The following is a 12,379-nucleotide window of genomic DNA, read 5'->3' as shown; positions in this document are numbered from 1 at the left end:
AAGTTTCCCTCTCTGACCCCTTCCTTTTAATCCCCAGTTCTTCAAAGGTAACTGCTTAATGGTTTCTTGGGTATGCTTCTGGAGCGTTTTCATACAAATAAAAGGATATCATTTTTTGTTTCATTTACTCATCCCGTTCTTTCTACTCTGTCTTTTTTTGCTCAAGCATTTAAAAGCAAATCCCAGACCTCTATCCATTTGCCTGTATTACCATGTATATTATCTCCAAAAGAGAAGAACTTTAAAAAATAATAACCACAGTACCTATTATCACATCAAACGGGATCAGCGATGGTTTCATGATTTTGTGGAACACCTGGGTTACAATCAGTATTCCTTCAGTTATCTCGGAAGTGTCTTTTCATAATTGCTTTGTTCGTGTCAGGATCAAAATCAGCTTCACACCTTGTATTTGCTTGATATGTCTCCATAACCACGTCCCTTTCCCTAGCGCCATTTCCTTGAAGAGACTGTCATCTGTCTTGTAGAATTTCCCACATTCTGGATTTGGCTGATTCTGTCCCCTGGGCATGTGGGTTTACTCTGTTGTTGCTATTTTAACCACCTGTATTTCTGGTAAACTTCTAGTTATATAGAGTCTTGATTAAATTTTTTGTATTCCTAGGAATACAGGAATACAAAAAATTTCATAGGTGGCTTATCAGAAAGCCCACGATGTCTGTCCCCTTTTCAGTGATGTTAAACTTAATGAGTGGCATTAAGTGTTGTCAGCTTGATCCATCCTTTATAAAGTTTTCTATCAGCCTGTCACCTCACTGTATTAGCAACAATTGATTCTCATTTTTTTAGAAAACAAAAATAGAATCTGCCTAAATATAGGTTCCTATCTTGCTTTATCCACTAACTCTAATATCTTGGGTGTGTTTCTATGTCAGCATCTATAGATCTAGTTCATTTTTAAAAATGGCCTCATATATATTTTTTTATGAGTGTATTACGACTTATTTAATCAGTTTGGAAATATTTCTGATCCCTCATGATGAAGGAAGGAAAGTCTGAGTCTTCAACTCTATTGTTTTGATTTATTGTATCCCCCAATTGCAGAAGCTAGTGTGGCACTGAGCAATAGAAATTGATGAACCAGAGGGTAGCAACACAGTGTCACAGTGGAGACCCTTTCCTGTGGGAATGGAGAAGGAGAGAGTTATCTTAGCTTTCCTTGGGGGAAGTAGTTGGTTTGTTTGCTTTCCTGAAAAATTGAAGCACTTGTGACTGCCTTGTTGTAGCTCTTCCCCAAGCGGGTGGGTGGTGGGGCCCAGGGCAGAAGAAGGCAATGGATCTTGTTAGTGACAACCAGAGGGACAGAAATAAGTGGGTGAAAAACCCTGACCTTAAGAGCCCTTGATGGCCAAATTGGCAGTAGCGTTTGCTCAAGACGTAACTAAACAAGTCAACAGAGGGATCCTAAAATTTGTCTCCGTTGGAGTTTGGTTTGTGAGGCTTATGATGGCTGTTTGGTTTTCAGTGTGGTGCAGTGCATCATTCCCTGTCCCATTTGATTTGTCTTTATTTCTTGCTGTTTTCTAAGTTTAGGAATTCAAATATGGCCTCAAGTCTGGAGGTTTCCTTCAGGAAACAAAGCCCCTGAAGTCAGGCTTTTCTGGGCTGAACTAGACCAGGCCAGGCAAAGCCCCTTTGCAGACACCTTCCTAGGTGTGGGATGGCCTTTGAAAGTAAGACCGTCACATGGCAGCATGGTCAGATTTTGAAAGATGGAACCCACATGGAAGTAATGAGATGAACGTGGGTTTCTACTTGAAGAAAAGCAGTGATAAAACTTCCTGGTGGATAAAGTCTTGGAATTGCCCAGGGAAAACACCAGATCATTTTTAGTGCTCTTTACATGGCAATGCATGTGAATTAGTGCTGGATGCAGTGTACCTTTTTGTTTTCCTCAATTTTTCTTTCTTTCTCCCTCTCCCAAGCTTCAGAAGAGGAAAGCGGAAAGCCTTTCCAGTGTCCGATATGTGGTTTGGTTATCAAAAGGAAGAGTTACTGGAAGCGGCACATGGTGATTCACACAGGTTTAAAAAGTCATCAATGTCCTCTCTGTCCATTCCGCTGTGCTCGCAAGGACAATCTCAAATCCCACATGAAGGTAAGCCACCTGCGGACGGGCCTCCCAGAGAGGCAGGCACAGCCTGAGCTCTTGCACACGGTCGAGTGCAGGAGGCTTCGAGGCAGGAGAGGGGCCATCGGTGGATCCTACGGAATGTAGTGCTCACTGTCTCGAGGTCGGGTGCCCGATGAAGCATGTGGCGAAGGGTCTACCTTTTAATGCTACTCCCGTCCTTTTTAAAGGCAAAGAGAAGCTTTGGTATCCAAACAATAGACGTAATGTAGGGCCCTTTCCTATTGGGGAGCAGCAGCCTACCTTGGCCTTGCATGGCAATGCGTGTCTGGGACACTGGGAGGAAGACTTAGGGAAGAGCAAGGAGCAGGAAAGACCAGTGCAGGACAGGCTGCTGGACCCGTGCCCCAGAGAGGGGTCCACCCTCTTCTGCTGTTGCTTTGCTCTCCAGCTGACAAACCCACAGGAACACCCAGAGGCTCCTTATAGGAGGTGTGAGGACCTTGAAAGACACCTGGGCTCTAGCTTTCGCCCTGTGTGAGGCTTGGGGGGCTATTCCTGACAAGACTGGGTCCTCCCAAGGCTGTCTGTGTGTGTGTGCTGTCCTAACTCCCAGGATCACAGTTACCAAACATTTAAGGACGTTGTTTTCAGTGTCTTATTAAAAACAACTCTGTTTCACTCTTACGTGAGATGGAGAAAACTTAGTCATCTCGAAATCTTTCTGGCAGACCCCATTACTAATAAAGGTTTTCTCTGAAATCCAAGGAAGAAAATCACGAGATCAAAAGAGCATGGGCTCTTGAATTTGATAGACCTGCATTTAAATATTATTGTGCAACTTACTAGCTAAGTGGCCTTGAGCAAATGAACTTTGGGCTCTCAATTTTCTCATCTGTTCAATGAGAATGATAATGTTTATCTGGAAGCGTTGTCATGAGTATTTTAGGAGATAATGTTAGCAAAGTTATCTGACACAGAAATGTTCAATAGTAGTCATTTAATTTTGATAACTGTCTTTGAACACTTTTATTTTCCCATTGATATTTTCAGTACGGCTTGGCTGTTGACATTGTTTATAACGTTTTTACTTTCCTGCCATAAGAAGCGTAGTGTATGTACGTAATCAAGATATTTGCTTTTATTCAAAACCTTGTAGTCTACTCCGTCTGAATAGATCAGTGATGACTGTATAGAATTGTAGTTCTAAAAAAGTGTGCTCAGACAGAACCTCTCCTGATTTTAGGTGATAGCTTAGAAGATTAAAAAGAAAAATTAAATCCATGATGTAATTTGTATTCTGTCATTTGCCTTTTTCTCCTGGGATTAGCTTGCCCTTCATCTTCAGAATCCATTGAACACCAGGAGTTCTGGTTGGTTGGATTTTACTGAGCCTACTTAGTTTTTCCATTCCCCTCCTCATCCTCTATCACCTCTTCCCAAAGCAAAATCTCGTATTTTATACCTGCAAAATGGATTTCATTAGCAGGGTGAGACTTCAAAAGGAATGCCTTTAAAACTAAAATTTGTTTTCGTTCCTGTGTCCTACGCTGTGTTTAGAAATCAGGTCTGGCAAATTTAAAGCTTCAGTGAGCAGAAAACTTGCATCTAGCCTGACACCTTGTAAGCTTGGTTTCAGCTCAGGGTCACATAAAACAACCTATTTATAAACCCATGGAAAAAAAAAAAAAGCTGGGTTTTCAATAGCAGGAAGTACTGACCCTGAAACTACAGGGAGATGAGTTGGGTGCCTTGATGATACAGACGGTCGGCCATGACAGTGTTACAGATGAGAGCTGCAAGGGCTTTGCGGGTCGCGGGGTCTCAGAATGCTTTCAGAACAAATCAATAACCGGTACAATAAAGCAGTTGTGTGAAATTACTACTTTATTCAGACTCATAGTGTCCTAACCTGTTGAGCTACGACTCTGAGCTTTTGATAAGGGAAGTGTGAGAAGGGCTCATGCAAGTTTAATTTTATCAAATGGTGTACTCTTTCTTTTCTCTGTTCTCCACCTCACCGATGGGCCGTTTTCTTTCTTTAAAGAACCCATGCTTTTGTTTTGATTGGACGTACTTTAATTTTGAGACATTTTGTAAACACAGTCTACGTAGGGGTAGAGTTGTGGTGGTCTTGTGACTAGACATCTTCTGCTGCATTCACCAGGGACTAAAAATATGAATGGATTTTCTACAACGAATCCAGCCTGTGAAGTGGGGGCAGTGTCACCTATAGATTAAGATCTCACACTGAGTGCGGGGTCAGAAAGACCTCAGTTAGAATCTCAGTACCACGACTTTTAGTAGCTGGGAGACTTGGGGTGAATCATTTAACCTCTCCCAGCCTTCATTTCCACTCGTGGAGATAATCATCCAATCTGTCGCCTGGAGTGCGGAGTCGTTATAAGGGTTAAATGAGATAATGGACATAAAGCAACTGAATACAGTGCCCAGCACAGAGCACACCCAGGAAATGCAGCTAACTCGGTCATTTTCATCCAAGAGTTCTCGGAGTTAGCGTTTACATTTGGAAATAGAGTAATGACGTGGGATAAAAAATTATTCTAAATTTTATTGCCTTTTTCTTTTCATGATAAATCTTTAATGGTGACAATTTAGGAAAACCGGTAAATGGCAAGAATATAAAATTGACCCTCGATCCCATCACACAGAAATAACCATTATCATTCTAAGGGATATCCTTCCATATTGATGCTATCGACTTAGTTAAGACGAATTGGGATTCTACTTCATTTGTTCAACAAGGACAGTATTTACTGTGTCCCCACTAGGTGCTGGGCACTGTACATTTTTTTTTTTTTTTAAACCCGCCTTTTCCTCCTCCGTATATCTCGCCAGCGTTTTTATGGGCAGCTGAGGAAGGAGCTTGTAAATGCCTCCAGCTTCCTCAGGGTTATCTTAGATTTCCATTAAGTCTTTTACAACTTTCCTGGATGAGTGAGCATATAGGAATTAAATACGAAATTCATAAGCCAAGATGGAACAGAAAAGGTGGGGACTGTTAAAGTAAAGCACAGTGGTGAAGTAATGGCAAGAAACTGGGCAAGGGTCAGAGCGCTGAGTCCTGCTGGTCTGGGGCCTGCCACTTAAGGGCCTGTGACTCCTGAGGAGGCTCCTTCCCTGCCCAGCCCGGTCCCCTAAGGGGGTGGAGCAGGTGTGTGCCAAAGCTTCCTCCTGTTCATCCCACCACCACTGAGAGATGGACCTTATGATGTAACAGTGCCTTCTATTTCCCACCCCTTAGGTGCTCTCGCTGCAAAATGACCAGTCCATCAGCATATCTCTGTGTGGCCTGGAGAGAATGATATACTTTAGATAAGCGTTTCTTCACGTTAGCGGACTTCAGAGGGTTTTAAAGCCAATGTTAGGTTAAAGAGATTAAAAATCATCACAGAAAGTGCTTTTCTGTCAGGACAGAGGGAAGAAACTCAGCAGTAGGACATAGGGAATACTTCTCTCAAAGGCCCAATGAGACATCTCGCCCCTTTGGGAAGGTGCAGCTCACATAAAATGACAAGTTCGAGAATCAACACCATGGCCCCTATTCCTCCTTTAAACCTTTAAACTGATTTTTCCACAACTAAATATAGCAAGGCCAGGATCTGGTGGAAAAGAAGCCACGTAAAAATACTTGCGCACAGACGCTTTTCAGTCCAGGGCTCCCTTTCGACTTTAGAACTTGGGCTCCCTCTCTGTCCTTTTCCCTCTTCCGGAAGCTGTTTCCGGAGCTTCTGTTCTCGGATTAGCTCCTCTCCTCTCCCGGGTCCATAGATGTAAGGACACTTCTGAAATGGAATCTGCCCTACCGCACTGCTCCCGGGACGACGGAAGCGTTCCGCCTCGTGACCTTTACCACCTGGTTCCGGGCATGCTCTAGGCAGCACCTGTCAGGGTCCTGTGGGGCTGTGACCCGAGCCCCCAAGGTGCCCTGCTCCTGCGGGAATTGGGTGGAGGAGATGGTGGGGAATCTTCACGATTCTGTGAGAAAGCAAAATGAAATGATCAGCTCCAGACTGAAATCCCTTTGTTGTGAAAGAACAGAGAGAGGTGATGTTAACGACCAGTGACAAACGCGTCCCGAACCCCCCAACCCCTCCCGACCTGGCAGAGGGGAAGCCTTTTAATGAGCAAGGCCTTGCTGCAACTGAATTGAAGTTTATATGGTTATTTCTGAGAAATGCATGCTTTGGGGGACCCAGAATCTCTTCGGCTGTTTTTTTCAAAAAGCCACAGTGGGGTGCTGTAGCGACAGGATCTCACCATTAACTTTTAATTTCTTTGCTTTTGTTGGTCACTCAACATTATTTAAAAGTATGTTTTGGCTGGTGAATAATGCTTTTGGATTGCATTCAGAATGCGTAAACAGCTGTAGTAAAACTTGCTCTCTTGGAAAGGAAGCCTACGCAGAGGGGCCAGGTGGTGCGGTGAATTAACGAACTAGCCTTTAACCTTCGTTAGACCTGGGTTCAAATCCCGCCTAGGTCACCCCTGGAAGATGAGGTGTCAGTTCTGTTTTGGTTTTGAATCCCAGTCACTTGCTTGTCCAGATCCCACAGCTCCCCGAATCATTTGGCCCAAATCTACACAATTGGCAGTTTCTACGCAAGGGAGGGGCAGTCCTGAAATAGCAGGGTGTAGCAGGTCAGCACTGAAGTACATTGGCAGAGCTCAATGGGGAAGTTACGAGCTGACGAGCACCTGCCAGCTCGAAGCCTGGCTCAGTCTAGTGATTGATTTCCTCACTTTTTCAAGCACTACATTTGGTAGGGACAGGAAGGAAAAAGCTTCTTCCAATTTTTTACAGGTACTGTGCCTGCAAGACTGGAACTGGATTTAAAAGTCTGCACTCTTTCATTGCAGACAGCAGAATCTGGAGCCCGATAGGACCACATTTGGAAACATTGGTTTCATCTTGCCGAGAGTACTTGGTGGGGATCAGACCTTGGTTTTTCTCGCACTCTACTTTGCTTGCTTCGTATGTGATTTTGCTCAAGCCACTTACTCTGGGGTCTCAGTCTCCCTGTCTATGAAACGGGAATACCCCGGAGACCTCATTTTCCACATTCTTAATTACCTAGAGAAGCGTTTTGAAAATTGAAATTACGTTTGCAAAACAACTAATTCTCTGAGTGACAATAATCGGGTATGTGCAACTTATTATTACCGTGAGAGGAATTACTTGACAGGTTGCCTCTTTTGACCCCCAACTGGTAATTATGTAAGTTCGCACTGTGCTGGGTTTATATTTTCTCTGAAGACCCACCAAGATGAGATGACTAGAATACTAGGAGGATTCTCCTGAAAACAGCCTCCATTGGCAGACAACATCCTCCGTTGTGAGTGTGGCTCTAATCATGGGCTCTTAAGCTACGTGGACCCGCGTTATGTTTAGGGACGGACCTCATTACCTGGAGCACGGTAACAAAATGCTGCTCTGGTGATTCTGTTTCCTGGGCCAGCCCTTGGTACTGTGAGGAAATGGTTGTTGAGTAGTCTGGATATACAACAAGGCATTTTCCGTAAGCACATGGTGGAGAGCTCATTCTTCTTGCTTCTTCGTCAGGTTCATCAGCACCAGGACCGGGGAGAGACCTTTCAGTGCCAGCTATGCCCTTTCACTTCCTCACGCCACTTCAGCCTGAAACTCCACATGCGTTGCCATCAGCATTTCCTGAGGACAGAAGCCAAGGTGAAGGAGGAGATCCCAGACCCAGATGTCAAGGGATCTCCCCACCTCAGTGACAGTGCCTGCCTGGGGCAGCAAAGGGAAGGAGGAGGGACAGAGCTAGTGGGGACCATGATGACGTCCAACACTCCAGAGAGGACTAGCCAGGGTGGGGCTGGCGTCTCGCCTTTGCTGGTGAAGGAGGAACCCAAGGAAGATAACGGCCTGCCAACCTCCTTTACTCTGAATGCTGCCGACAGGCCGGCCAACCACACAAAGCTGAAAGACCCCTCCGAGTATGTGGCCAACAGTGCGTCAGCATTGTTCAGCCAGGACATCTCTGTTAAGATGGCGTCTGATTTTCTCATGAAGCTGTCAGGTACTTCAATAGGGTTGTATTCTCTCTCACTCTCTTTCTCTCTTTCTCTACCAGGAGTCTCATCTGTAAAGTGAGCTGGTAGTACTAGATGATTTCAAGGTCTCTTTAAATTCTAATCGTTTGCACTTTCATAAATTTTCTCCTTGACTTTTTTTGTTTTTGTTTTTGTTTTTCCCGGTCCTTTGGAAGTAGGCATTGCTGTGGTTTGGGGCTAGAAACAACAGGGCTTGTTGATTTCCTTCCGGTTTTTCCCCTTTATGGGTTCTTGTTGTGGGGGACAGGTCACATGGTGAGCCAAGTTGGTGAGAGTTCTTTGTGTGACCTTGGGCCATATTTAACTTGTCTCTGCATTTGGTTCTTTTAAAGTGCTCGTATGGAACGTCTCATTTTGCATTATGCAAGTTTTTTATTGCCTTAATTTGAAAGAGTTTTAAAGGATATATATACAGAGACTACTGTTAGGAATTATAGTTTTAAAATTTGTGCAAATGATAAAGATTATCTTTACATTATTTTTTCCACTAGAAAAATTTTTATTGTAACAAAATATGCCTAACATGAAATTTACCATTTTAACCATTTTTAAGTATACAGTTCTTTGGCATTAAGTACATTCCTGTTGTGTAACCGTTACCACCATCAATCTCCAGAACTTTTTCATCATCCCAAACCGAACCTCATACCCATTAAACAAGAATTCCCCATTCCGCCCTCCCCACAGCCCCTGGGTCTACTTTCTGCTTAGGCCCCACTAGTCTACTTTCTGCTTCTATGAATTTAACTACTTTAGGTGCCTCATGTAAAGTGAAATTAAAAAAAATGAACAAACAACTTTTTAAAAAAATATTCTTTCCCATCTACCCCACTGCCTTTTGGAAAGAAGATGAAATATGTTATAAAAATTTATTATTAATTGACCTCACGTTCATCATCAGATTACACATGGTGTTTCTTTTTGTTTTTGTCCTTTATTTTTCCCCAATTTCTCTGATTAAGTTGTGGAGTTGAATAGGGGGTGTGGCAATCCTGAGGGAGCGCTGTTTTTCCTGACTGTTTGGGAATGATAAAACATGACATGGGATTGTGCTGCTACATGTTACATTTTTAAAAGTATGATTTTAAATTGTAAAAGAGATGCGGTGGGTGGGGAAAGGTCGGCTGAGAGTTGGTTCTGTCTTTCAGTGAAGATGGCAGTCCCCACGATGATTTCCAAATGCCATTTCAGCTCTTTGGAGATTGACAATACCCTTTTAAATGGAGAATAATTGGTCACCGCCTTCCTTTAAATGGACTGTGAGTCGCATTTCACTAAATGTCATTGCCAGGTGAATTAGAGGTTCAGCTTCACTCGCTTGGGAGTCCCTTTGCTCAGTGACACTTCAGTCAGGTCTCTTGGAATGTCCCCAGCACCCTAGATCTTTGCCCCTCAGGAGCACACAACACGAGTTGGAAGAAATGAGGAAAGGTAGGGGACAGGAAATGAGGTGTCAGAAATGACCTGGGGAGTCAACTGGGGCAGGAAATGTTACAGCCAGGAGCTCCATCCCGCCAGCCCACAGCGTGAGTGCAGAGTCCTGCGCTGGAAATGGTCAGATCACGGGAAGGGAAGTGGATCTCCCTGTGGCCTTGAAGAACATGGGAGGGTGGCTCTCTCCTCTCCTCCTCTCCACCCCTCCGCCTACCTTCTCCCACCCCAATCTAGGGGAAAATGTGCTTGTAGAGTCTTCGAGTTTTATATTTAAACATTTTTGAAAATGTAGGGAAATGCATGATTCTAGTTTTCCTTTCGCTGCTGATCCTTTAGGCTTCACCTCCGGCAGGGGAGGGGGCGTGCAGGGTGTGCATCTCTGATTTTTCCTGGATGGTCTCTCTCAGCAGTATTGTAGCAAAAAGGGCTCCTTTTCTGGGCTCTTCTAGTGCACTCCCAAGGGAGGGAATGCAAATGGTGTATTCAACTGGTGTGGTTTAATCATGGGATGTTTCCTTACTTAACAGACCGGGGGAGACTAAGGGGGGGGGGGGGGAGGGACAGTGAGTAGCTCTTAGTATGGGGTTACTGCCCTTGCTCCAGGACTGTAAGAAGTTTTTAAATCTGGAGGAAGGGGAGAGAGGATGAAGGAAGGATTGGTCTTCGTATAAGATTACTTGGTGTATGATACACTACTCCTGCTGGGCTCAGGCTGTAATTAGCTCCCGACCCAATCTCAGGGAGCATAGATAAGGCCTGCTGAGAGCCCGCACTGCAAGCAGGAGAGACTCAAGAGAAGCCAGTCGGGTAGGTTGGGGTGAAAGACTGCACCAAAGCCTCACACTGTGATCTGTTTTCTCAGTTAGTTATTGATGGGACTTGTTTACAGTTTGGCAGTGGGAGTATTTACTGACTGATCAATTGGCATAAGAAAACAGATAACAAATGCACACTATTTATGCAAAAGGCCCATGCAGCTATTTTCTGGTGGCTTAGTAGAGGTCCTGAAACCTGACTTGTATGCACTGTTACCTAGCAACCTGTTACAAAGTCACCGGGGAGTGAGATGCATCGGTAATTTTTTTTGTGTGTGCATATTTGGATGTAAATGTAAACTTGGTGACTGTGGCGGTGCAGCCCACAGGAGGAGAAGATATGTTAAAAGGAAAGGAATACATTTTCTGGAGGGATTTTTTTTTTCTTCTTTAATTTCCACCAACTCTCTGGTTGGTCGGGCCTTATCATTTATAGCTGCTGTCACTGGGGTGCCCTACGTGGCCGTGTCTGTGAATATGATCCTGGGACCCAAAGGCCAGATCCCAGGGAGCTGTGGCTGAGTTTCTAGCTCTTGCCATCCTCAGCTGCAGTACAGTATGTGCTTAGTATCAGGCCTTGTCCCTCGGCGTCATAACGGCGCCATTGTTCTTGCAATGAATTTTTGAGCTGGGCTCTGTGCGTGCACCTGCTGGGACCGTAGGGTGCAGCTGTTTGTGGGCACCAAGTCTGCAAATCTCTGTGCCAGCCACATGACTGCAGAATTGGAGCACAGTGACAGATTCAAGCGTGCACATACCTACTTGTTTCCCAAAGAGAGAGACGGAAAACACTTGATTCTTTCTTGCTTGGTTATTAAGGGAAGTCTTTCTTGCTCCTTCGACTAAAACTAAGCATCGAGATGACTTCATGGAACCCAGTGGGATTAAAAAATCGCCGGTAGAATGCTGTTTTCAACAGACTCTAAATCCTTCTCCCACCCACCCACCCCCCAACCTCCGTTTTAAGGTTTTTCCCAGCCTGTGTGATTGTGAAATCAAACCCCTTCCCCGATCTATCAACTATTCCTCTGCTGAGCCCACACTTAACATTCTGTAGTCCTTCAAGATTGATGGTGCTCCCCGAGAGCCGAGGCTCCCAGGCTCAGCACCGGAGTTGATTCAGGGAAGAGGATGAGGAAGCCCCGGCTGCTGGCGTTCTGGGCTGATGGAAAAAATAATTTTGTAAACTTCGCTCAGGGTTTCAGCCTTGCAGGCAGGCCTTGGAGGGCTGCGGCCCTGTGCATTTGCATATTTCTTTCTTGGGAGCCAGAAGACCCCGGGGCGGATGGTGGAATGTCAGAGCAGGTGATCCAGTGGTCACATGACCGGGGCATGGGGGTGGGGGAGGCACTCAGCCGTGGAGCACCTAAGTTCCGGCTGCTTCTGAGCCTTCTCTCCCGTAACTAGCAGCAAGTGTAAATTCAGCGGCCCATTATACTTACCTGGGGAGTTCCTTAAAAATGTCAGGGGCCCAGCCCCATTCCCAGAAGTTAGGATTTCATTGGTCTAGGAAAGGGCCTAGTGCCTAGTGATTGGCATTTTCTTTAAAATCCTCAATGATTCTCATACGCAGCTGGGACTGAGGCCCGCTGATGTGGAATACGCACTTGGTACCTGATACAGTTTTTTCGGTGCAGCTGTGGTGGTGTGGTACTTTGGGGTTTTGTTTTTGTTTTTTTCAGTACAGCTCTCCTTCCTTACTTTCTATTTCAGACCATGAAAAGGGGCCTAGTGGGTGGTGTGAGATGAGTCTGAGGCATTCACCATAGGTCAAGGTTGACATGAATAAGAGGCCTGGTTGAGTCATGGCCACTGAGCCCCTTGTTTTTCCTTGTGGGGCCTCATGACAGGAGAATTAGAAGAAGCATCTTAGTGTGTTCTCCCGTTAGAACCAGAAAGTCTCAAGACTCATCTAGAACATCAAGGGGCTGGGAGTGTC

General features: G+C 44.9%; 1 protein-coding gene across 5 annotated transcripts in view; it reads left to right on the top strand.

Annotated features, from left to right (window-relative positions):
- The window catches only part of ZNF827 (zinc finger protein 827), a 172,491-nt gene that overhangs the window by 38,691 nt on the left and 121,421 nt on the right, over positions 1-12,379 (top strand). For all 5 annotated transcript variants that reach the window (XM_025874262.2, XM_073892307.1, XM_073892308.1 and 2 more), the window contains exons 3-4: positions 1,947-2,119; positions 7,677-8,157. In XM_025874262.2, the coding sequence (XP_025730047.1) occupies positions 1,947-2,119; positions 7,677-8,157 (654 nt within the window). The remainder of the gene's footprint in view (positions 1-1,946; positions 2,120-7,676; positions 8,158-12,379) is intronic.

Source organism: Callorhinus ursinus, unplaced genomic scaffold (genome assembly GCF_003265705.2).
Source record: "Callorhinus ursinus isolate GAN/ISIS: 27379988/994484 unplaced genomic scaffold, GSC_fseal_2.0 scaffold4, whole genome shotgun sequence".
Classification (NCBI taxonomy): domain Eukaryota; kingdom Metazoa; phylum Chordata; class Mammalia; order Carnivora; family Otariidae; genus Callorhinus; species Callorhinus ursinus.
The sequence above is the reverse complement of the archived record's forward strand: the minus strand, read 5'-3'. Positions and strand labels throughout refer to the sequence as shown.